The sequence below is a fragment of the Corvus moneduloides genome, chromosome 7 (assembly GCF_009650955.1).
Source record: "Corvus moneduloides isolate bCorMon1 chromosome 7, bCorMon1.pri, whole genome shotgun sequence".
NCBI lineage: Eukaryota > Metazoa > Chordata > Aves > Passeriformes > Corvidae > Corvus > Corvus moneduloides.
The window spans coordinates 20,820,800-20,848,279 of NC_045482.1; the positions used below are offsets into that span (position 1 = coordinate 20,820,800).

Consider the following 27,480-nt stretch of genomic DNA (forward strand, 5'->3'; position numbering starts at 1 on the left):
GTTACTGTGCTGTGAAATGGGAGAGAACATTTCTTGATGCTTGATACAATTATGGAGAATTTAAGAATATCCTAAGTATACCCCCTGGGAAAAAACCTCCAAGTGTGCAGGAATGCATACTGTTTCAGCAGTTCATGAATTTCTGTGGGTGAACCTCGAATACTATGTTTTACACAGTTACAAAACCAGAACCAGCCCCTGTATTTTCAAGACAGTAATTTCTGGTAAAACGTATACAAAAACAAAGTACTGAACAAACTCAGTTTTAAGATTCTTTTTTGTCCTGGTTTCAATGACTTAGAAATGTACGCTAAATAGACAAAAAGCAAACTTTATAAGAATTTATTGTCCCAAAGTATTGCCAAAAATCCAATGCTTTTTCAATCAAGTGTTGCCATCATACAAGGGCTAATCAGAGCAATTAATTTTCTTCAGCTTTTTTTGGGGGGGATGGTGGGGGGTTTGATGGGTGTTTTCAACATTTTTGATTTGTGTACATTATGGTTTAAATAGATCCAGAATTCAGCTCCACATATACAGATACAGACAACCATGTTTCATACAAAGAAAGTACCCTCTCTTGGAAAACACTTTGTTTTTTAGTATTGGAATTCTCAAAATGGGTACCTAAGTGACACCTACAACAAAAATGTTTGAAGAATCATGCAAGCTGAAGCAGCTGTTCCTTTCCTAAACTAATTTTCTCTAATATTTGACTTTATTTAAATCATAATATCCAAAAAAGCCATCTTGTGAATGTGAGAATTTGCATACATCATTATGTGAAGGTATAGTACATTTTCAAGTGTCTGAATTAGTTCATGACAAATGTTGGATATTTTCTTTAATTTTGCTTTAGATTACAGCAGCTTTAAAGTTTTTAGTAATACGACGAATGTGCTGGAAAAAGAAATTTAGATTTCAAAAGAACAAAGCTATGTGGGTTGCCAGAACTGCTGAAAAGTTTAGAAAAGATATTAACTTTTAAAAGCTAAAAATTTCACATATAATGCTTGTTTTTAAATATGAGCACAGTCCTAGAGTTCTCTTTACCTGATACAGTTATTTATAATGAAAGAGTACATGAGAACATTATGCTATTTTTGGCCCAATAAATAGTTAAGGAATTAGAACAGCATAATGAGGGAACATTCAGGGGAAATGGGAAACAAACAGAAGGTAATATTTTGGACAGGAGCCATAGCAATTGTGAAGAATGTGGTATCTTGCACTGAGGTAATGTAGGGACATGGAACATATAAAGGCCTGTCAAATTCTTCCACCTATGGAACTGTTCTTCTAAGGTCTTAGAAACAGCATAGTCCAGGTTAATATCAGCTTGTAAAGCACACAATTTCAGCAGTCAGGCAAAAGGATTATCCAGTATAACTGACTGTAGCAAAAATAATCCTATTTACTAATTTTCAGGGGAGCAATGTTGTTCTGTGACCCACGTGTCAGTTCAACACAAACTTCAAACATTTCCCTTTATGCTGTGAGCAATCAAATGACATTATCAACCATAATTAGTGATCCCAACAGTATTGTGAAACAAAGAAAAAGTAAGAGCAATACCTAAATTGGTAAAAAGGAGAGATTAATTTAATTCAATTTTTGTGGCTTTAAGTGTCCTCAGATCAGTAGCAAAGGATGAAACTCAGAAATACTAATGTTTCCAGATATCAGTTATCTTATGATATTTTTGTTTGTTTACCTATTCTTCTTTCATATTATTTTTCTTTTTTTTTTTTTTTACCTGAAAGACTCCCTATTCCTGAAGAAAGGGATCCAAAATTAGAATCTTCTAACGAAGTGTATATCTCACATCTATGGTATGTAAAGTAGAATGTACAGTATAATAATTTTTACTTTCCTGTTTTCATATAGGTCTCTTTGGTTAGCTTAACAGCAAATGCATTGGGTTACTCTGAACTTGGTGCCATTAAGTCCCTTAGGACACTAAGAGCTTTGAGACCTCTAAGAGCTTTGTCACGATTTGAAGGCATGAGGGTAAGACAACATGAAAGAATCTGAAACTATGCATGCATAGAAAGAATACATGCATGCACAACAAGGAATGACAAGTCCATGCAGAAGGGCTGCACTACCTTTTTATCGCATATCTTTTACTAACAGATAAGCAAAAAGCTTCATCAATTCACCTGAATCCATATGCAGTATCACATAGAACTTACATTTATTAAGGTTACTTTACTTTCTAGCCAATCTCAGGAGTTTTTCATACGAGTCTTTGAAACCGCCAACCATGAACTCTCATAACAGAGTCTTAATAATAAATAAAATGTAACAAAATTTTATTTGTTTTTTTACTGAAAAACATATCACAATATTTATACAGGACTCTAATTTAGCATTAGTTAACAAAGATATTTTCTGATAGAAATTGAAATTCTTCATTTTTCATTATATTTTATAAGCCCCCTTTCATCTAACCCCACTGAATTTTATTAGATGATACTACAGATATATTCATACCCACTAGTGGTTTAAATCTATTTCTGAGTTTGGCTGACTTAAAAAAGCAAATCAAGTTCTTTGATTCCTGTATGAAGTTATTTTTTTTGTAAGGTAAATGCTTTTGTATTTCAACTAATCTCTATTCAATATTCAATACAATGTATACAAGGTTATTTCTTGCTACTCTGAATAATTTAGAGACCCTGCTTACTATTCATCTCACTCAAGAAGGCATTTTGACTTATTTTTTCATTTGTTTATACCTTCTGTTCCTTAAAGCCACTGAATACGAACTAACTCTATATGCATGTCAATGAAATATGCTTTAAGAGAATGCTTTTTCCTGCATCATAGAAACATAAGAGGAAACAATGCAAAATCTTTAGAAAAAAATCCAAGATTAATGAAGTCAAACCGAGGCTTTGAATTCTTTTCCTGAAATTGTATTCAGCAGACTACCTATCTCTACTTCAGAATGCAGCAGAAAATACATTGCTAACCAATAATTACTAGATTTAAATTTCAGCCTCATGCAGCAAATTGACTTTTAACAGTTTTCTCTTTATTTGAAACTCATGAACTGATATTCAAGAGGGTAAGAGCTGGTCAAGTACTACATAATATGCAACTATTTGATTTAGCCATTTTCTCTTTGTCTTTCTTTGTACATACTGTTCATGAACATTCAGGTAAATGTATGTGGTTTTGTGCAGAGAAATGTTGGGAAACTGCTGTCAGCTTTACTTTTTAAATTATGTTCTGGTCAGCTGCAGGAGGACTGGGAGACCAGTACAGATATTACGCAGGGAGGAAAAAAATGCAGCTCTTAAAAAGATATTGGAAGACAAGGTCATTTCTAGAAAGATGTTCAAAATTGATTGCCAAATGTTTTATTTCATTTTTCTGTATCTTTACGTGATTGCCTTAGTAAATTTTCCACTTACAAGATTTAGGATATTCATGCATAAAGAAGCTGTTATTAAGGTACCTGTTATTTGAAATCTATTTACTGCTTTCCTCTATTGCTTGCTGAATAACTATGAAACTCTGCCAGAAGCCCAATCATATGATAGAATTTCAGCTACACAACATTAATAATTAATGAGCAATTTACTTTGTAGGAATCACAGACAAGCTTGGAAAAGCAAATAGGCTTCAGCTCTGTCCTCCAATATTAATGGTAGTCAATGAAGTATCTGATTCCAGTCACTTTTCAGATTTGACTGGCCAAATATATATAGGCCTTATGGTTACTACATGCACTTCTGAAATAGTGGTTTTTTCCAAAGCACTTGGCAAGTATTCAAAACAGCTCACTGACAGTTGTTGGCATTACTTTATGAATGACTCACGAACAGTAAAACATCCAAATAATAAATAATTGACCAGCTCATAAGACTGTAGTCAAATTGCAGTCTTCTCAGAAACTGAGTTCATTACATAAGAATTCATAAAAAGAGATTCTTTTTTCTGCCTGCAGAAAGTAAAAATAAATCAGCCCTCTTTGCTTTCTTATATTGCCCATACCTACACTGAGCTGTGATAAAACAGAGATTTTATTCAGCATGTATTTAAATTTTACTGTTTACCCATGTTCAAAACTGTGCAAATTTTGCATTGAAAATGTAGAATATCTTAAGTGTTCCACAAGAGGCTGTATATATAAAAGGCTCTGGATTTTGTAAAACAATTTGCCAAGTACTCGCTACTTTAATTCAGTCAATGTTTTTCTTAAGTAAGTATTCCATGAATAGGAAGAATGCAGCATTTTACACAGTCAGTAAATGCTAATGACTATTTTGTTATGCCTAAATATGAAACACACTTCAGATTTTAAGCTACGTTCTTAGAAGTCTTCAGCTATCCTCTTTAGTTACAACTTAATTTTATAATTATGCTGTTTCATAAATGGGATAAATTCTCTCTTTCCAAAGTAAATATAAGATACATGAATCACCTGTACCAAAATAGGGTACAAGTGATCCATAGCCTGTGCTTGCCTTAAGCACAGAAGTGAATTTTGCCCTATTAAAGGCATTTAGAATATCTGCTAGTATACTGAATTCTGAGAAATTTTCATACTTTCTGTATTGAATCTCAAAACCGACTCCACCCAGATGCTGGAAGGCAAAGTAAAGGATTGCTTTAATTTAATTTAAATTTCTGTCTTAGGGTTTATATTCTCATCTCAATTAGTGTATGTACTAAGCAGAAGTAGCTGCAAACTGAGATTTGAATATACCCATTGCTTTTTGTTTAGCTTTTTAGTACTCGCAGTATAATGCTTTTGCGCTAGTTCTGAATTGGTATGCTACTTGAAAATATAGAATACTGAGTACATTTGCTTTGCTGAGTTAGAGAATTAAGTTACAATAAAGCATGCATTTGTGTCTAATTTCACAAAATAAAGCATGTCATGCTGTGCTTGATTTATTAGAGAAATAGTAGAAGGCAGTGAACAATCTGAAATCCACTTGCACTTTCAGTTTTGCATGCCTTATGCATATTTCTGGCTGATGGCTTTAAACATTTACTGTATTTCAAATTTCCAGTCCAATTTAATAACTTTTAAAATTAAATTAGAGCATTTGATGTCTTAAATATCCTCTAAAATTCAATGGCTATTCCTTAAGATTCCCTTACCAAGAAAGTGACAATGAGGCATTTTCAAGAGTACTCAAAACTTCATTAGTACGAAAGAAACATTCCTCATATAATTGAGTTATAAAACATAGCATCAAGTGTCTGTCATTACAGATTCACAACTAATAACAGGCTATATATTTCTATTTCATTTAGGATGCATTTCAGCTTGGATGGGGTGGACCACTTGTTCCTCCCCTAATCTGTATTATGGGTACAGTATTTCCCCCTTTTCTACCCTTAATGAGTACACTCTGACTAATCACTACATTGTATATTAAGGGTTACAAGGAGAGACAACCTTATCTGCAAATCCCAGTACCGGCAAAAGTAGATTCTATATATCCATCCTACATTGCTTCTCAATTGGTTTAAGTCTTTGGAAATAATTCCTTGGAATTTTGATGTTAAAGAAAAAACATGAAAATGAGCAAATTAGTTTTGTTTTTTAGAGTTTCTGGAGGTTTTTTTGCAGGAGAAAGGTACCTCAGCTATTTTAAGATTTTCAGTTGCTTTTTTAACTGAGATAGAAGTTGGCTTTGTTTAAAAATTTCAATCTGGCTTTTATATTGTTTTGGAAAGATCTATGCTTTATCCTGTTACTCAATTTATAGCTATATATTCAAAATAACCTGTAGAAAGTTTTGAACATTACTCATAATACATCAAACACATTCCAGAATGCTGTGATCTGAATAATCACAACTACAGATATTGATATAATTGCAGTTTAAGTTTTTGCATAATTTTAAACACCCTATATGTTACATTAAGTAAATCACTCCAAGTGTACACACACAACAGATAACATATAACATCCCTTCTTGGAATATGAATTCAGTCTCCTTTGGCCTGTGTTGGAAACCAGTTTTCGTAATTTTTTTTATAAAATGCCAGTAAGAGTATTATCTTTCTTTTTTTTCCAGATTTGTATTTGTTGTATCTTACAGAAAACTCTTACTATTAGGATCAAAATTTAATGAAATTTGAATGGGATACATAATATAGTTTGCATTTTAATTGAAAACACTAAAGGGCGTGTAAAAGTCGACAACATTTCATTAATGCAACAAGGAGGGCAAAAAGTTGGGGCTTTTTTAACTGCATCCAGTGAAATATGAAGATACTATTCCCACATCAAGTAACTACTATGTTTTCATGCTCATGTCTCTTTACAATATATACCAGGTCTTCTCAAACAAGTGGAGCCATGTGATTTATTGCTTGGCAGATAATTATTGTATTTTATCATACAGTGTGTTAAATTATGTCTTTTCTTCTACATTGTCTTCAAAAGTACTTTTTGCATACTTGATTTCTGGTGAGAAACAGAATCAGGCTGCTCCAATACCTCCAGTCTTCTGTTAAATCCAACAGTGTAGCTCTCTTTAAATAGACTGTTAACATGAATAACAAAGGCATGTGTTTCTACTTTAAACAAGTTAAACTTCCTTACAAAAGCTAGAACAGAACTGCAGAATCATGTAGTTGAACACCTCCGCTAACAATTGTGGCATTCCAAGATACAAACTCACCACACAATAGCGTAAAACTTCTCCAGCACCAAGTGTTATAAAAACAGTTTGTGCATTGTTTGAGAAAGTATTTTGCTTTCTTTGAAGATAAAATTCACTATCAGAAGCATTCTTCAGTCATGTGCACTTGTCCAGTAACAGTTACAGAAAAGTAGAAAATACAGTAATTGGCTTATTCAGGGACTGATTTTCTCCTCCTCTGAGATCTTTTATCCCTTACTTCAGTTTTATTTGTCCATTACTGTTCAGGTTAAGATTTACTTGTAACTCCTTGACAGGTCTCTTTGGTTCTTTCCACCTGCCTGCCTTTGCATATTCTCAGTTAAATCCAACTTTTTTTTTACTATCACTGCTTGAAATGGTAGTTTTCTAACAATCTTCACTGTATATTCCCAGTACAGTCTTTATTTTACTCAAAAAATTGAAGACATTGTGGTAAATAATTTTTTAATTGGTTCAGACGAGGTGCTTCTCATGCCTAACACTGCAAAATGCATTCATTGTTTCTTTCAGGAAACAACCTTTCTTGCTTTTTAAAAAATTGATCTAAATAATTGTATAGTCCCACCATCATAATTTACTTCTACAAACTTTTGGTTTCCTAAATTTTTAGTGATCATGACTTAAAGATAAGCATTAGTTTGCTAGAATAAAAGGTTTTTTTTATTTTTTCAAATTTCTTACAACTTTTCTAAACATTTTTCTAAATGTTATTTAATTCTGGCCTTACATAATCCTGGGTCATATCATTAAGAATAAAATACATGCATGGACATAGAATTAGGGCAAACTGTAGCAAAGGTGGAAACTAGTTTTTTACTACATACCTCTTAATGGCAAAACCAAACTCTTCTCAGATGTGCTCAGTGGTAACAAGAGAACAGCTGTAAGTTGGGTTATGTGAAATTCTTAATTGATAGAAGGGGTTTAGGGAGGTTTGTGGTTTAATTTTTTCATCTGGGGGGTGGGGGCATTTGATTTTCATTTTGGTGGGGATTTTTGTTTGGGTTGGGATTTTTTTTTTTTTTTTTTTTTTTGTCAGGTAAATACTGGAACAATGGAATGTAGTTAGTGGATTATAGATCATACATTCATACCAACATGGTGCACCACTCTGATTTCTATTTGTGGGACAAACTTAGGAAAATTAGTTTCTTGCAAGAAATCCATTCAGATAAAATAGAGGAGTAATTAATTGAAAATGAGAAAGTTTGAATTACTTGGATTAATCTGCATTTTTAGGTTCCTAGAATCTAAAAATTCTCCTGATTCCTCCCTAACCATTATTTGGATTATGTCAAGTAGGTTGCACTTTCTCTCATAGACATACCTAATTTTCATCCACTGCTGTCTCTATAGCCGGTTCATAGCTGATCACCAAGCATATGCAGCATGCTTCTTCCCAGGGTACCATTCCAAGCTATTCAATGAGAAAACATGTCGTTTTGAGGTAAAAGGATTATTGCAATCTCTCTCTCCCTCAATTCCTTCTCTCTCTTTCTTCCTTTCACTTTCTGTCCTCATCTGCTAGACTGCAATATCACATACGTTTATTACCTGATCTAAACATTGATAAAATGGGATAATTTTTTGTTATTATCTGTGAGTAAAATTCCCATCTACAGTACTTCTGTGGCAATATATGTATAATTTATCCCTTCAACATAAAGAACTTTAATCCTTAGGTAGCCATTGTGTGAATCGACAGGTAACCAGGGTGACCACCAAAACACAGCTGAAATGCAATGAGTAAACTTTTTTCATTACCTTGTGAACAATGCTGGGAGGCAGAGACACATGGGGACGCTGGCTCCTTTAGGATTACTTCATCCTTGTGGGGACAGCAGGGCTCGCAGCCTGCCCCAATATATGAAAGGACTTCGCGCATGCGCAGCTTATCACAAAGCTGTGCTTTTATGATCTCTCTCTGTCTCCCAGCAGGAGGCTCAAGCATGTCTGTGAGAGTGTATTATCTCTACACAGGAATTCTACTTCTCAAAACAGGCAGAGGATAAACAACGCTAGGCCTAATAAATGGAATTTTCCCACACTGGCATGCTTAGCATTCCCAGCTGCAAGTTCACTTTGAGAGAAACTATTCCCTCCTCACCAAATCTTCCAATTTTAACCTTTCCCTCCCAACAGCCATACATCTTCAATCCAGCTCCATGTATACAGTCAGATGAGACAGGGTATCTCATGTGGTTATATTTTTCCTGTACTGCATCACCAGTTATCTTCCTTCATGAGCACCTCCAAACTTCACACTAAGCAACTGTGGCAGAGATCCCAGAGCCTCTACTGAGGGTCAGTCTTAATCCTCGGCACTAGGCTGTGTTTTAATTCCGTCTGCTGGCCCACAGGTCCACTACCTCCATTGGTTTTGTGACAAACACTTTCCACTGGCTTAGCTGCTCCTAAATTAAGGCCCATAACCATTTCCTCCATCCCATTGACTTTCTGCTGTGTTATGACTTGTAGAACTGCCTCCTCTAACTTCAGAGAAAGGCAGTTTCCATGATCAGTTTTATGGTACCAGGGAGAACAGAAAGCCATTATAACAGAATCAGATAGTGCTAATCTTTTTGATTCAGGGATGGGCTTTTTTCATGGTCTGCCTCAGATGCTCTTTTGATCCCCTGACTGGGATAGTTATTGTATGTTTACATACAGTTACTATGTCCTTTCCTCCCTTGCCTCAACTCTCCCACAGTTTAAGAGAGAATACACCTGTCTGTGACTTGATACCCACTTGGTCAAGTCAGTGTGGTTTCAGAATCTTCTAGACTTCCTTGTGTACTGTCCCCCAGGTCCTTCACTATGAGCACATGCTAAATTCAGATCCCGTATGTCACCTGCACCTCCATCCATGTCCATTCATGGCATACCTCCTGTGCATTCCAGCAATCTTACCTATGTGCTGCGCCAAGAATCTAAGCCAATGTCTCCTTGCTCATTTCTCCATCTTTCAGTGCAAATGTTCTCTCTGGCAGCTCTTTGGGAACTTCTCCTATTTAAGCATAAAATTATGAAGTTGACACATTCCAAGTGGAGGCAAATAAAGTACTTTTTAATTTTAAGTAGAAAGAGTGTTCCAGACATAGTTCTATAATCTCCCTTTCCATCCCAAAGATGGTTACTTCCTCCTCATTTGCATCAGGAACAGAGTTTGGAACTTCTTCACAGAATCTGCAAAAGTTATGGGAGAAGTGGATAAGTACTACTAAGATTTTTCCTTGTTTGTTTACAGATTTCAGGAGGCCCTGATATATCCATTACTCAGCTCCAATGTAGGAATTCCTGGAAATTCTGTGGTGGCTGAGGTGCCAGGATCTATGGAAAATACTCTCCTCTGGCAACTAAAATACATTCATATCTCACTATGTGTTCAGTTATGTCTGCCACAGCAGGGCTCAATCTAGTACAGCTTCCTTATATTCTATTGATACAGCAGGGATAAGCTGGTGTTTTGTACAATCCTTATTCTGCACATAGGAGCAGTTCCGATAAAAAACCTGATTTTTGGTCCAGTTTTGGTGTTTTTTGGAGAGTTTTCCAAAAGAAGATACAAACAGCAACCATGAAAAACAACTGGACTACTAATTTGTCTTGACATAAAGTCATATTGGCCAAAAGATAGGACATACAACTAGTATTGCTGTAATTCTTTTATCTTATGCATAAATCTGATATTGGAAGATAAATCTTACAGAAATTTAAACATGAAAAATTGTGTAGATATATGAAATACTGCCTTCTTCTAGAGGAGACATGGTTTCCCACAATGACTTTTTTTTCCCCTGGATGAATGTTGACTGGAAATAAAATAGTCTAGAGCCCCTTCATCTTTTTAGGCATCAGGTGTTGCTTCTCACTTGTTTCTTATTGCTGTTGCACCTACCTGAAGCTGTAGGAAGGTGAACAAGCAGAATCAACTTGGGCTGTTGCAGCTTTGCTCACTGGAGTCAGCCTGACCAGCAACATCCCAGGCTTGAGAAAATGCATAGGTAATTTATAAAACCAAACAAACACCTATGCAAACATCTTTTTCCAATTTACTGGCATTATATTCTGTATCAAGAAATAACAAAAAATAGGCCCAAGAGAATCTCCCCATTTAAAATAAAAAATGCATTTTGAATCAAGATTTAAAGAGCAAATAAAAATAAGAGCTGTAGTTGCCAACATTCTTTTAACCTTCTACAGACTCTTTCCAACAAGATGAGAATGACAATTTTTATTTGCTCAATTAATGCATTAAGAAATGCTAATTAACCTCTTTTCTGCTTTCAGCTCACTTTTCAATTGGTTCTCCCTTTCTTCTGTCCACTTGCTGTAGCTTATGTGTGTAGGTGTTGTCTGTGTATGCATGGGTGCTATCCTGGATATGTATTAGGTTTATGTCCTTGTTATCCTGAGATACCTCAGCTAATTCCTAAAGCAAATACAAAGAAAAAAAAAAAAAAAAGTAAACCAGAAAAATGCTGTTAAGGCAATCACTTCCAACTGTATGTGTTGAAGAAATTAAAGACTTCTTCCTAAGGAGGACTTTACAGTCAGATGAGCATCTGACCAACATGTAAAAATATAGTTTCCACTGCTGGGGAAAAAAAATCAAACAGAAAAAAGTGCAAACAGAAAACAACTTCTGAAAGTTTTAATTTTCTTTTCTTCTTTTCTTAAAAAACCTTCCAGGGGGACTGGATAGCTCAAGGGGTTGGTAATAGGATACAGAGCCTTTCATCTCTAGGTCACCAGTTCGCATCCAGGCCAGGTCAGTAGTGACCAAAAATTGTTACCATTTGATGGGTTTTCAGTGACCTATATGAAGTAAGTTGTTGGAAGCATTGTTGGAACAATTGCTGGAAGCTGTTCTCTTTTCATCCAAGAGGATGTGGCTTATCTTTTCATAGTCTCAGTGGTGAGACTGCATTACCTGTTCATCTAAAGATGCAAGAAACACTGATGCTTTTTGTAGAAATCTTTTTTTCTACAACTATTATCAATTCATAATTGTTGTAACAGTTATTGTTGCTGTTAGTATTCTGCTGCCTGTTCTGGATCTGTGCTATGGTTCAATGGATGTCAGGGTTGTTATAAAGGTAACTGCTACAGGCACTCAATTCATGCAAAACCATTCTTTGTGTGAGCAGAGGTAACCTTAACTTATTTGAGTTGCAGAACTAAATTCCCATCTTTCTTTCTTGACATCTTTATTTTCAGGTTTTTCATCAAGACTAAACAGAGGAATTCAATCAGTGTAACACATCTGGAACATTTTTATGAGTGGGGAGAAAAAGAGATAAGACAAGCACTAGCTGGCCTAGAATTTCAAAGCAGCAATAGCCTAATACAGTGTCATAGATCAGGTCAGACTTGGAACAAATTTCAGAATTTCTAATTCCATTTCTAATTTTTATGTTGTTCTCAGTTCCATGAAGCTAAGTAGCAACAGATTTATCACTGGGATCTTTTAATCACCAAAACAACAAGATATTAAAAAAAAAAAAAAAAAAACTAAATTTTTTTTTTTTTTAAATCATGGTTTTATAAAAGATAAGGATTATTCTGTTACAGGAAGGTCCCATTTCTACTGTCTGGCAATGGAGGAGACCCTTCTAAATGAAAAGAAAATAAGAAAATATGGCCTGGAAATAACATTTCTACCTAAGATCTCTAAACAGGTTCTAACTCCTGGCCATAACATTTGGGAGGAGGAGGGGAGGAGGGTGCTGAGTGACGAATAACACAACCACAATATTCCACTTTCAAAGACCTTCCAGAGGCTGTGAAATACAGGTAGTAAGATTGAGCAGTTCTAAGCTTGCTCACAACTATGTTGGTAGTGGGGAGGATGCAACTGTATCGTAGGGGAAAAAAGATGGACTAAGACAACTTAATATATTCCACTATCCATGCCAATCTTTTCCTGCCTTGCTGCAGGACTTAGATGACCAAGAATCAGAGCCCTGCTTTATATTTTATTTTACCTTCCCACCAGGTCCCAAAAGTTTACAGAAGAAAAAATGTAAAATTTAAAATAAAACATAACTTGTAAATGAGAATCTGGAATTGGATACTTAAGGAAAAACAATTTCTCATCACAAAAGTTTTGATAGGTCTGACAGACACATGTGATTAATTACTGTAATATCAGAACAATACACCTTTAATCTACATCAGGTTTATTGACATTTTGCCTGCAAGTGTCTGAGAAGGCAACCCCCCCAAAAGTAATTAAAAATGCAAAATCGGAAGTCCTAAATACATACTTTTTTAGATAAATGAAGGGTATTGCTAACTTAATACATGAAAAAACAAGACTGGAGCTTGAAATAAATTATGTTGATTCAAGTAGAAACATACTGCAAACCTGTCTTGCTTTCATATACAAAGAAATTAATCTTTGTTATAATCTTGCATGGAACAATAAGGCAATAAAGTTCTGTATTTAATTCGCGCATAATTCTTATATGTAGAGCTTAGTTTCTAGATTCATGGCATTTGTGTTCTCAGCTTGAATTTCAGAACTCTGTTGATCAAATCTACAGGTTGCCATTTTGCTTTAAACATTTTTTAAGCTATGATTTCATGCATTTTTAGAATTTTATTACGTCTATATTTTTCATTTAGCACATTTTTCTTTTTTATCTAGAACACATCAGTGTCAGGCATCATCTTACTACTGCTAGGTCTTCTTTTTTGTTTTTCTATTAATTATTTTCATTTTTTCACTCATTTTCTTTTCATTACATGTACTACTGTTAATATTTTAAAAGAACAATGCAATGCTATGGTTATTAATGTACTGCTTTAAAATTTATAGTATTAGTTTCTGAATAAGCCTTTATTAAGGAACGGTGAAACAGTATACAAAGATGTATTGCTGTAAATATGCTTATACTCTTTTCTCTTTCCCCCTGTATTTGTGTACTAGGTGGTTGTGAATGCCCTTTTAGGAGCAATTCCATCCATCATGAACGTGCTTCTCGTTTGTCTTATATTCTGGCTAATTTTCAGCATCATGGGAGTAAATCTGTTTGCTGGGAAGTTCTACTACTGTGTTAACACCACAACTGATGAAAGGTTTGAAGTCGACCAAATCAACAATTTTAGTCAGTGCGAGGAACTCATAAAAAACAATCAAAGTGCCCGATGGAAAAACGTGAAAGTAAACTTTGATAATGTAGGATTTGGGTATCTTTCTTTACTTCAAGTAGTAAGTGATCACTCTTTATATACCTTTTCCTGTTTATATGCAGTAGTGAAAAGCAATTCTGGCAACAGAGAAAAAACATTTACCTGATGATTTTTATCTGTGACTTAGTAGTACTGCTACACTGGTAGTTGATTACTCTTTTCATCATAAGCAGCAAGTAGAGTCTATTATGATGAATAAAGAATTTTTAGGATATCTAATGACACACCTTCCTATTTATGGCTCCCTTAGTCCTACAGCTCCATCTAATTTTTAAAGTTTCTAGAAGTACCTAGGAATGGTATTCAGGTATCTAAATATTTTAAGTTTTCCAGTTGCTGAAAAAAAATCTCCATTGGTGTGATTAAGTCACAAAGAATTCCAGGTAATAAATTTCATCTCAGGCATGTGGCTGTCACCAGTGCAGACTTACGTGATATAAAAAGCAATTTCTCATTCAGAAGAGAAATAAGAAAAATAGCACTCGATACTGTAATCTATGAAATATTTTCCTGATATTTCTGTGCACAAGGACCTCATGGAGTTTAGTTGGCAAAAACTGAGGGAAGAAGAAAGAAAATATATGCAGAAAGTTACTATAAGATTATGCCTTCACTATCAAAAATTGTGTCCTCACAACCCCGTCTGTCTTTGTATTTTGAAGTAGCTAACAATGTGACCAAGCTTTAATCAAGAAAATGAGGGACTCTAATCTATGTTGTGTACCTTCAGCAAACTCTATGGGTTTTTTTTTTTTTTTTTGATGTTACTCTCTAACTCTGCAGTATCTTATGTTTCATTTTTATTGCTTTTAAATAAGTTTCCAGCTTTTATGTTGTTTATATAAAATCTCAGTAGAACAAATCATTAACATGATGCAGTGGTGTGGACATTGTCCTGCACATGGTCTAAAACACTACTTCTGAGCAATACGAACTGCCTCTCCCAGCTAATACAGCATCTTACTTGTGTGACTGATAAGTCCATCAATTTAAAATTCATTATGATTACTTACTTTATTGTCACATCAGGAAGGAATGGAGAGGGACCAATAGTACTAAAGAAATAAAATACTGAATACAATTTGATTTTGATAACTAAAGACTTTAAGTATTTATTTTCCTTGCCTTATTTATGAAATCTACTCACCCAGGGAGGCAGAATGCTGCATTACAGGTGTTCAGGAGAAACAAGACATCAACAAAGCTTTTTCCAAGTAGTTTGCAACTCTGTTTCTAGTAGTACCTATTCTACTCTGAGACACAGGTAATTATTCTAGGTTCATTTCCTTCCTGGCTTTGTGGCCACAATCACCACCCCTCAGCTACTTGCAGTCATATCTGTTTCAGTGTCCTGGCTATGCACAAATTATTTAATCTTCTATTCGTTGAAAAGCAACAAATATTTCTTACATAAACACTTAGATTCTTAAATTATTGGAATTTTTTTGGAGGCAAATTAGGAGAAATTTGCCAATTGTTCCCACAATTCCAAAGGAAAAATTAATCTAGACCTACCACAGAGGGACCTAGCTTTCACAGAGGACAGGCCACTTGTTTGTGCAGTATCTGCAATGTAGAGATTTTGCAAGAACATGGGACCCTCACTTAATGATGGGGGATTTTTTGTGTGAGTAGAATGTCCATGACAACAGCACTTAATTTTTCTGTATTGCTAAAATGCTTGTAAAAGCATGAAGGATTTTTTTGTTTGACATACCAGAAAAAAAGGGGCATTTCTGTCATTGCACAAAACAGAAACTTGGCCCTGCATCCTCTAGAGTTTGGTAAGTAAGACAATAGCAGTGATTTTGCAGTTATGGAACGATAAGAGCCCTAGGACCAAGAAAGAATATCAGCTTGATTTTCAGTTAATGCATTAAAATGTGTAGAATCTGTTTTTTCACCTTCAAGAAAACAAGGCCACAATTCACCACTGTTTGAGATTCTTACATTGCTTTCTCAATCAAAAAAACCCCACTGATAATGTGATTTTCTATTTGATATATAAAGTACTTTTGATCAAACTCTAGCACAAGACTCCAAAGCCATCATGTCCAAAACAAACATGAGACATGAATAGGTATGTCATAGCCCTAGATTTTCCTACCCTTCCTAAACAGCTTGCAGCAATAGAAAGATGACTAAATGCTAAGGTACTAACTAGAGGTATACATTACTGTGTCAGAAACAAGGATAAATGTATTGAAAGTTTAGTATTTGGCCTAAAAGTATATATTGAGCCTGAAAAATATGATTAGAAAATCATGTGGATATTCTTTCTGTTAGCCTAATGTGATCATTAATGGCCTTTTTACTGAAGTCATTTGGTTCTCCACCTTAACAACCTCAGGCACAGACTTTTATTAGTGCTGGACCTGAGAAAATAACCCCAGGGAGGTCAATGCCATTTTTCTAATAACAATCTCTGTGAAGAGTATCAGTGCATGAATTACTGATACAAGGCCAGGAGGCTAGAAAATAAATACAGAAAGCTTCCTCTTATTCCCCATTATTTCCATTCTCCATTCTGCCCTCTGGCTCATGCCCTTTGAGTCAGTCAAAGTATGTTGTAAATCCCATCAGCTTTTCTGGGTTACAAGAACCATAAAGTAAGTCCTTACTATCTGTATCACTATTTGGAGTGAATGCTAATGGCAGTTAGTACCATTTTCATGACAAAAAATTGAAATGAAAACAAGCCAAAAGAATTTCAACCCAAGGCATTGAGGACCTTATTATTCTGGGAAAGACATAAAAGAATCCTGTGAACAACTTTTTTTTTAATGTTTTTAGCAGTATATGGGTCTCTTCATCACAGAAAATCCTTCTATTTTTAAGAGTGATATGGAAAAGAAACATATATTTCACAGAGAAATGCTCCAAAGCAAAGGGATAATTTCAGAAAGAAGTATTCTAGGCTCAAATTATAGAAATGTGTGATAGTAACTTTTTGAGCAAAAGGAACTCTCTAACAAGCTCTTTCTTGAGTTTGCTTGGCAGTGATGGTGGATGACTTTCCTGAATGAGGGGCCTAAGAAAAGAACATTACCTAATTTTTGGTTGACATTTCTTGGGTTTTCTTCTTTCATGGGAGGGGTTTGTGTGGAAAATCTTCAGTATTATAGCAATGTTATAATTATTTCTGCCCAAAAATACAGCCTAACAATACATGTCATTGATAAAACCAAGTTCTATAGACTTTGTTGATCAGAGTGTTTTCCAGAATTCTTATATAATTTGGAGTATATTTATTCATGCCATCAGTCATATAAGCACACATTTCTTCCATGAGAATTTTTTTTCTTCTATAATACAGCGTAGATCATGTTGGTTTATGTGGATCTTCAAGATTCTTTTTTCATTTCTTGGTCTGAACTTGCTTGAGTATTTCTCTGTCTCTAAAGAGAAGCATCAAAGCAGAGACAGATCTGCTGGAGAAATTCCTTTCACAATTGTCATGCACCAATGGGTGAAGAGGAAGAGGCTGGTGTACACAAAGAGATGTGGCATCTGCCCTGATAATTTTATGGCCTTATGCCTTTTAACTTGAACCTAGTATTTGGATTCCTTGGTAAGTAAATCTCCCAAAGGCCTGCTTTTACCCTGCTAGTAAGGGTATACCCTGCTTGCCAGGACGAAGTGTGACCCCAGTGGGTCTCAAAGCACAATATTATACTATACTGTTGTTATGAATATCAGTAAGAAAATACATCTCTTGAAGTGTATGGTAAAAAAATCAGAATCTGAATTCTAAGGCTAGAAGTTTAGGATACTTTCAAAGTTCAAGCAGGCTAGTATTTTAAAAGCAAGATGCTATTGTATGTCCAAAAGAGATTGTGAATCTTCATGGTGATTATTTCTGGTAAAGAAATTGAGTGGTGAAACTCCAGCATGACTTCATGAGAAATTATTTATCAGGGGGGAAAAAAATCTATGTATTTTTACCAATAGTAAAGGAGATGGGTGATTTTTGCTCTGTTGTTTTTTCTAACTACATTTGAATCTGCATCTGAATATGTGTCATTGAAATTTCCTTGGGGGAAAAAACATTTGGAACAGATGCTGACTTCAGTTATACTGCTGTAATCTTTAAAATCAATTAATTACTCCTGATTTAGAGTCACTGAGAATATAGAATATATTTTATATGGTAATATGCTAAACAGAAACTAATAATTTGATCTCTTGGTAATTTTCTGTGTTATTTTCTATTCAGTATACACAAATACACAAATGATACCTTATTTCTGTTAAAGAGAACACATTGCAGATAAATATAAGCAGGTCTATGCATCTACAGTAGAAATAATGCTTTCATTGAATGCGATGCCTTGACTCTCCTAATTTCTTCAAAAATTGTAATATCTTAGAGTTTTATGAAACTCATTGTGGATAATACAAGATAGCAATATGTTATATTTCTATTTTTCCACCCCCATACTGTTTTCAAGTTTCCTTTTTAACAACAGCAACAACTACAATAATATTAATACAGCTCAGTCCTTCAGCTCTATTTTCTATCACTGGTTGGAAGGGTACTGTCTGTTTATAGTGCAGTGACGATGGTGAAGCTCAATATTTCAAAATTAGTCTATTTTTTTTTCATTGACTCTTAGTCTAGGCTACACCAATAAATTTGCAAAAATCCCAATAATAATTCCGTTTTGCCTGGAGGATGATATGGAAATATCACCGTGGGTTTGAATCTGAGGCAACAGCACACACTTTGCACAAATGCCACTCCATCATTTTCATCATCTTTCTGAAGTAAAAGTATGCTCATTATTTTCACATGGTGTTTCAGACTGAAGTGCTGATTTCAAGTTATGACATTCCAAAAAATGCAAGCAGTGTACCAACACAGAAACAACAGTAGCACTCTAAGACATGAAGTAATCATCTTGCCCTATTTAGACCTTGTTAGATGAAATACTGAGTCCTGTTTTGGCTGCCATTTCAAGAGAAGAACTAGTGTAAGAGAGCCCAGAGGAAAACAGTGAGAGGGATCAGAGTTCTGGAAAACAAGATTTACATGGAAAGATTGAAGGAACAGTGATCACTACCTAAAGAAGAAAGACAACAACAATCAGTTTGCAAAAAGTAAAAGATGCTGCCTGAAGGTGATTGCTGCAGCTCTCCAGATACGTAATGGCTGTGACAAGTGAGTCTTAAATGGCAACAGAAGGATGTAAATATTAGGAAATAATAAAAACAAGTGCCAGAATAAATATTTTTTAAAAGGTTGTGGAGTGTTCACCATTAAAAGCCTTTGAGGACAAATTCAACATATATTAGTAATTTACATAGAGTAAAGCTTATCTACTTCTCCTAATCCCCTGCAGTCCAAGTATTCCACGAGGACTTTAAATTCTTCAGCTGAGACATCTACTTGCTTCAGATTTATTCTGGATTTACTGGTCCTCTGATACTACAGTTTGATTTCACCATTGTACTGTTAGTTGCCTGAGCTTCATATATTCTGTGTTGACCCCAAGATGTCAAAGTTGCTGCACATTGGATTTGCATCTAAGGATAATCATGCTCTTTTCAGTATTCCACTGTTTCAAAAGTGTAAGGGACCTTTCCTTTAAGAAAATAATTTCTTCTCATTTTAAGTTCACATCAGGATGATGCCAAACTGCTCTGTGTCCTGCATAAAAAAAAGGTTTTTTGAAACTTTCACTAGAAATGAAACCTCAAGATGATGGTCATACAGCAAAAAACACAGATGAAGAGTGTTCCATTCCTGATTCTATTCTGCAACTGGTGGCAATGAAAATGGAGGAACCAATGATCTGCAGCCTTGTTTTGCAAAATTTTAATGAGGATTAAAGAACAGAGAGCTATTTCCTTTTTTTGCTTTATTTTTGGGTACAACTGGATTAAAAACCAATTGATTTCTACTTGGAGATGTTGCCTAGTTAAAAGAGAACTAATTGCCACAACAGAGAAAATTACTTTATGTTGCGAACATTCTGATGAAGCAATCTACACCTAACTGTCAAATATAAAAATTTACAGATTTTGGGCAGAGGAAATAGTTACAAAATTTCACTAAATGCTGTCATTTATGAGGCATATAAGTATTCAATGCACACAAACCACTTCCTGCTACTTTAGGTCAGGATGTATCTGAGAGATCTAGGCTCTGTAAAGCACAATACAATATATTTAATCTGAACATAGAATTATTAAACCAGGTAAAATCTTTCAAAGTAGATTCTGATTGATAGGAAAACACCTTTTTTGAGATTATAAAATTTTTGGTTCTCTTTTGTTGACACCTTTTTTATTTGGGAGGGTGGAACTATGTATCAGTGTTCATTGGTGGCAACTCATTTACGTAAGACTGTACACCCAGCTGTACATAGCTTTTGCAGTTGACAAGATTTGATGAACTAAAATGCCTTCTACAGTTTTTGGTAATTAGAAATTAAAAATAAGTTAATCATACAGCTTAAAATGTTCATATCAAGACAAAGTAATGGGATACACAGCAGTATGTCCGATGAGCAGCTGAATAGAAAGCCAAGAGACAAAATTCTTCAGAAATCTAACGCTAGTAATTATTCCTGGTGCTGTACTGGGTTGCTGGAAATTATTAAATGAATTGTCTTTAGGCTCTATGCTTAAACAGGTGTGTACTGTTTACAGGCTACATTTAAAGGCTGGATGGATATTATGTATGCAGCTATTGACTCAAGAGATGTAAGTACTGCAAATATTTTAAATTATCTTTTTTTTCCTGAGTTCTATCTACAAGTGTGTATTTATCTTATTTATCTTATAAGAAATTAATACTTATTTATCTTATAAGCAATTAATATCCATACAATAAAATGAAAACAAATTAATTAGAATGAGGTTCTAATAAGCAATTAATACTTACTTATCTTATAAGCAATTAATATCCATACAATAGAATGAAAACAATTAAATTAATTAGAATGAGGTTCTGTGGTAACAAAATGTGGAAAACTGAATGCAAACTGCCAGATACTATCAGCAAGAGGTGGAATAGACAAAATATATTGATATAAGTGATAGGAATATTGTCCAAACACAAAATATTGGGGACATTTTGCACAAGGTTGCCACTTGTTCAGCTGAAATTTTCACATCAAGTCTCAGGAATGATATTTCACTTTTTTTTTTCCTTAGGTATTACAGCAACCCAAGTATGAAGACAACTTGTACATGTACTTGTATTTTGTCATCTTTATAATTTTTGGGTCTTTTTTCACCCTGAATTTGTTCATTGGTGTCATTATTGACAACTTCAATCAGCAAAAAAAGAAGATAAGTATTGTTTCATTTCCCTTCTAAAGATATTCTAAAATATTGCATTTTTGCAGGTGCATGATATATGGAAAGTACACCCATAGCTTGTTCAAAATTGAAAAAGCTGCAGTATACTAGGACATAAAATCATACCTGCAGTATTCATTAAAGTCATAAGATTTTTCATTTAGTGAGCGGGACAGATCCTTCTGTTGTCTCCTCAAGTCATCTGCTTTTTCATGACTAAACTTTATGAGGTCTTCTTGCATGATCCAACCCCTCAATTAGGTCCCTACATTAAAGAAATCATAATTTCTTGGGGTATTTTTCTTCTTGATTTGTAGTTATTCTATGAGCACACAAAAAATAGCTAGCTGGTCGTGAAACAAAGAATTATTTCATCACACAACTACAGATGCTGTTTTAATGATCACAAGTATTCAAGTTCTACTTTGTGGCACTGAACAATCTGAAAATATACAGAGCAGGAGTGGTTTGTAACTATTTCAGGACCTTTTTCTATTGTTTCACAGTGCAGATGTAGATAATCTCACTGGTATAGATGGTCTAACTATGAGATGCTTGCCTTTAAAATTATTTTCTGCAAATAGATAAAGCAATGAAAGCTCAAGGACCAAAGCAGCTATGAGTTACTAGTCTACTTTTACTTTGCTGGGCTGCATCACTTTCTTTGGGTTTATGTTAATAATGAGAAATACTAAGCAAGATTTTTGGAAGCTGTACATGGTAGAAACCTAGAGGTATATGGTTAAGGAGCCTGTCCATCTTATGGTCCATGCATTCCCACATCTTCAAGCTTCCCACACACTCATCCACAAAGGTCTGCATCCAGTCCTGTGTGTGCACTGGCATTCCTGGAATTAGATATCTGCAAGCATCTCTTATCAAGGAAAAAAATTTCTACAAGAGGTATGGGAAGTATCATGGGTTTTCATTCAAGCTGTCTCTTAAAGAAGGTTACTATGGATTTTGGTTAGGTTACTATGAGAGACCCATAATTCCTCCTTTGTCTTCACTGCCAGACTTCAAAGGCAGGTTCATGCTTCTGCTAAACAGACCTTCATTGAACATGGATGCTAATCAAAATAAAAGATTTAAAAGAGAGCATTTTGCTGTTAATAGGGTGCTTCAATCTTCAGCTAAGTTTCTCCAAAGTCTGATAATCCATCTTCTCAAGAACCTTGAAGACTTTGGGTCCCAATGCTAATGTGACTGCAAAACTAGAGATACCTAAAGCACATTCCTCTACTGAAAACCTGACTTTGTCTCTTTCCCTTGTTTCACTAAAATCACAGTTCAAAAGTGACGGTATTGAGCAGCCCAGACTATCTGAGTTTATCTCACGTACTATTTACAGTATCTCTTCCTATAAAAGAAAATAGGTACTGAAAATGATTTTTTCTTGGAATTCCATGAAAATAACTGTAGAAAACTGTTGCATTGTTTTTTTTGGTTTTTTTTTTTTTTTTTTGAGAGATGCAGTACTGGATGTCCAGACTTCCAGACTAAATGCTTAGATTGTAGACAGTTTTAGATTGTAGACAGCTGCATTTGATAGCTAAGAGATTTTTCCCAGTTTAGTCATCTTGATTTTTGAATCATTCAGTCATATTTCTCAAAGAGTTTTCTCAGCACTGCATATAAATGTGATTATAACCAGTTTTGGTTTCATGTTTTTACTTTGGAGGTCAAGACATATTTATGACAGAAGAGCAGAAGAAATACTACAATGCAATGAAAAAGCTGGGATCCAAAAAACCACAAAAACCTATACCAAGACCAGGGGTAAAATTATTTATACACATCAGACAAATAGCTATTTACAAAGAGTTTTTATTGATACAGAGAGAGCAGAAATATACCCAAATGAAAATTATCAGTAACTAGTGCATTAGTCAGCAGAAATGGAAAATAAAAACAAAACAAAAAAATTATTTTCAACTTGCAACTGTATGTATGAATATGCAACACAGGAGGCTGAACTAAGTTGTTGTATTTGAGTACTCCACTTAAGACCACTAGTTGCAATTTTATTGAAGTCTCATAAGCCTTACTGCATGTGTTTTTCTACTTTCTTCTAACAGGAAAAAAAAAAAGTTACAGTTTGTATTGGATGTTTCTTTTTTCTTTCTTCCTCAGAATAAATTCCAAGGCATGGTCTTTGATTTTGTGACACAGCAAGTATTTGACATCAGCATCATGATTCTTATTTGTCTTAACATGGTAACCATGATGGTAGAAACTGATGACCAGAGCAAAGAAATGGAAAATATTTTATACTGGATAAACCTCGTGTTCATTGTCCTTTTCACTGGAGAATGTGTCCTGAAATTAATTTCACTTCGCCATTACTACTTCACTATAGGCTGGAACATTTTTGATTTTGTGGTTGTCATTCTCTCAATAGTAGGTAAGTCTTGTTAATTAAACCAAAAAGAAGGTAAAATGAATATGAGGTGAACTTTTACTTGAATAGAGCTATATGGTGAGCTTTACCAATTGCAAGATTTACAGCCAACTCATTCAACTTTACATTTTTACTTGTTTTATTTTTACGTTATTTAGCTAAACCAACCATTAAAACTATTATGATCATCCAACATATATTGCACCTGCAAATATTAAGTACAACTGCTAAAACAGAAATTAAGCAAGTGGAATCTACAGAATATCTTTAATTGCTACGTAAAACCGCTGATTTTAAAAATACATTTCTAAATTTCTATTGCGATATGGAGATTAAGTGGTAACGTACCTTGGTTTTCTTCTTTTCTTTTTTTTCTTTTTTAGGTATGTTCTTAGCTGAGATGATTGAGAAGTACTTCGTATCCCCCACACTATTCAGAGTCATCCGACTTGCCAGAATCGGTCGAATCCTGCGCCTCATTAAGGGCGCTAAGGGAATCCGCACTCTGCTTTTTGCTCTGATGATGTCTCTTCCTGCTTTGTTCAACATTGGGCTGCTGCTCTTCCTGGTCATGTTCATCTATGCCATATTTGGCATGTCCAACTTTGCCTATGTCAAGAGGGAAGCTGGGATTGATGACATGTTCAACTTTGAAACGTTTGGCAACAGCATGATCTGCCTGTTTCAGATCACCACGTCTGCGGGCTGGGATGGTTTGCTTGCCCCTATCCTTAACAGTGGGGAGCCGGATTGTGACCCTAACAAGGCTCATCCAGGGAGTTCTGTGAAAGGTGACTGTGGCAACCCTTCTGTTGGGATTTTCTTCTTTGTCAGCTACATTATCATATCCTTTCTGGTAGTGGTGAACATGTACATCGCTGTGATTTTGGAGAACTTTGGTGTTGCTACTGAAGAAAGCGCTGAACCCTTGAGCGAGGACGACTTTGAGATGTTCTATGAAGTCTGGGAGAAGTTTGATCCTGATGCAACACAATTCATGGAATTTGAGAAATTGTCTGATTTTGCAGCAGCACTTGAGCCTCCTCTTCATCTACCCAAACCAAACAAAGTCCAGCTTATTGCAATGGATCTGCCCATGGTGAGCGGTGACAGAATTCACTGCCTTGACATCTTGTTTGCTTTCACAAAGCGTGTATTGGGGGAAAGTGGGGAGATGGACGCCCTCAGAATACAGATGGAAGATCGGTTTATGGCATCCAATCCTTCTAAAGCTTCCTATGAACCAATTACAACCACATTGAAACGAAAACAAGAGGAAGTATCTGCTGTCATCATTCAGCGTGCTTACAGACGTCACCTTTTAAAACGAACAGTAAAACAAGCTTCCTTTATCTATAACAAAAATAAAACTGAAGGTGGGGCTGGTCAGGGTATGAAAGATGAAATCCTTATTGACAAGTTAAACGAAAACTCATTTACAGAGAAAACAGATATAACCGCATCAACAGCAGTTTGTCCACCTTCTTATGATCGTGTAATGAGGCCAGTCAAAGAAAAGCACGAAAAGGAAGAGAAAGATGGTCAAAAATAAGAGCAAATAGCAAGAAAAATCATATATGTGCAAAGTAGTTCATAGCCTGTAAGGATCACGTGTTTGTGTCAACAGGACTCCTGAAGGAGGTCTATGCCAAACTGACAATTTTTACAAATATACTGTACATTAAAGGTCAGTGCCTATTAAAAGACAGTGACGCCTTGTCAGCGACTGTGACTGTGATAAGAAGAAACAACCTTGACAGGAGGTTACTGTTCTCACTACCAGCTGACACTGCTGAAGAGGAGAGAAAAAAATGGCTACACAGACTGTAGGGACCAGTTAAAGAGATGCGAAACCAAGTATTTGTGTGCTTAGCATAAAACAATATGGTAATTGTATCCACTGTTTGCATTTCAACTGCCACATACTTCATATTTTTACAAAATCTGTGTTGGTGGATTCATCTTGTTTTTATTCATATGTTGTTTCTTATATGTGACTATTTTTGTAAACGGGGCTTCTGTTGGGGAAGGGAATTAAGTACACCTTTACAGGTACAAGGGCCAGGTGTTCTATTATACAACTAATATACACACAGAAATTATTTGCATGAAGGCATGCTGCACTTATAGATCATGCATGAAAATAACATTAAGTCACAAAGAACAACAGGTTTTTTTAGTACAGTGTTTCTGGAAAGGAATAACAGATTTTGAGGTGCTTAATTAAAGTATTCATGTTGTATCATGTTCAAACAAGTCTTAGTATGCCTGTAAAGTCCTCTACAACTCACAAGAATAGTAAATATGGTTTACTTTTTGCACAGACCATTAAGTTTCAGAAGGTGCAAACTTCTTCCTAGGTCTGGAGTCACAGATTTTGTCTTTGTCAAATGTCTTTCTGTGTACGAATACTAAATGAATCTGCCTCAGCCCTCCAAATTGATCAAAAAGAGCCCTCTATAAAGTTGTTCTGCTTTATCCTGCAGTATTGTTTAGCCATCTTCAGCTCTCAGTAAGGTTGATGTTGTACACGTTAATGAAAAGCCCTCTGATATGTAAATAATTTTTAACCAGTGGTGCATGTTTGAGCAAACAGATAATGACTTTAGCACATTTATTGCATCAAATATGTACCACAATAAGTGTAGTGCGCAAGCGTTCAACACGTAAAATTACGTATTATCTACCGTTATAGATAGTTTGGATGCAATCAATGCATGTTTCTATTGCCTATGCTGCTATTCCTTTGACAGACCAGGATTCTTAAACATGGGAAGCCATACATCAGAGCTAAATGAAATAAACTACTCAAAAAGACCTCATTCCTCCATACCATTAAGCAATATTTTGCAGCTATTTAGGAGCTTGTTTTACATTTCTGAATTTTCAGTGAAAAAAAAGCATATAGTGTATATCCAAACTGTACAGACATGTTGAAAACTACTAGACCTGTTGAAAATAATGTTAGGATTTTATAAGCAAATATAAATACTGTAAAAATCATTTTATTTTATTTTTCAGCATTATGTACATAAAACAAGAACTGAATTTTATCTTCAGGTTGATGTCACACCGTTTTTGTTACTTTCTGTCCATATCTTTTCACACAAGAACTCCAGAGAACAAGATATAACTAAGTGAATGGATACCTGTAGGTTCTTATTTTTTACAGTATTTGCCAACATATCAATAATTTCTGCAAAATAAGTTCATAATTTGCTTCTAAAAAGCTAAGGGTTTTTTTGCAGTTGGGAAATGATCTAAAGTTCAAATTGAATGTCTAAGCAGTGCCTGCATCATGAGTTTTCAGACACAATCTTTCTTTCACAGAATCCTGAATCTTTTCTCATATTTATTCACTGATTTTTTTTACATTCATGCTGCACTAGAACAGTTCTAAATGTTATCTAGGGTTCACAGTATTTTTTCACAAAGAGAAAGTAGCAAAATTGTATAATCCAACACATCAGGACATTTTATGTTTCTTACACAGGAAAATTAAATATAGATTACTTTTATTAAAATTATTGACTAAATCTGTATTAGTGAACTGCATGCAGGAAAATGCTATTACCCTAACTGATGCTAAAGAACATTATTAATGCGTCAAAATAATAAAGATTACATTTTTTATTGTACTTTCCTTTTGTGTTTATTATCTGACATTACTATAAAAAAGGTATGCTTCTAAGCCACAGAATGAGAGGATACTGAAAACAGCCAGCTATGCTGTTCTTCCATGTAAGAAAATCCTTGGGGCTTGCTTGTTAGTCACTAATTAGGAATTTCTTTTTTAATGTGTGTTAGACAGTGAGCATGATGCTTCTGCATGTATCAGTAGTTCTGCCCTGAGTGACTTCATGCAGCAGCTCCATTCAGTGGGGTGCACAGCCATTGAATACTAGAGCTGTCCTG

At 35.0% G+C, this 27,480-nt stretch overlaps 1 protein-coding gene and 1 long non-coding RNA gene across 3 annotated transcripts in view; one reads left to right on the top strand and one right to left on the bottom strand.

The window, feature by feature from the left end:
- LOC116446565 (sodium channel protein type 1 subunit alpha) overlaps positions 1-27,203 on the top strand; it is a 93,187-nt gene extending 65,984 nt beyond the window's left edge. Inside the window, exons 22-28 of one of the 2 annotated variants that reach the window (XM_032114629.1) lie at positions 1,888-2,010; positions 13,594-13,875; positions 20,511-20,564; positions 21,018-21,155; positions 22,839-22,943; positions 23,298-23,568; positions 23,949-27,203. In XM_032114629.1, coding sequence (XP_031970520.1) covers positions 1,888-2,010; positions 13,594-13,875; positions 20,511-20,564; positions 21,018-21,155; positions 22,839-22,943; positions 23,298-23,568; positions 23,949-25,117 — 2,142 coding nt within the window. In that variant the 3' untranslated portion in view covers positions 25,118-27,203. The remainder of the gene's footprint in view (positions 1-1,887; positions 2,011-13,593; positions 13,876-20,510; positions 20,565-21,017; positions 21,156-22,838; positions 22,944-23,297; positions 23,569-23,948) is intronic. The other variant, XM_032114630.1, reaches the window with a different exon arrangement.
- Positions 2,306-8,513, bottom strand: LOC116446570. The gene is made up of 3 exons (XR_004241273.1): positions 8,424-8,513; positions 7,987-8,076; positions 2,306-6,518 (listed from the first exon to the last, which is right to left on the bottom strand). It is a non-coding gene; the product is annotated as an uncharacterized LOC116446570 (long non-coding RNA).
- Positions 27,204-27,480: the final 277 nt, after the last annotated feature.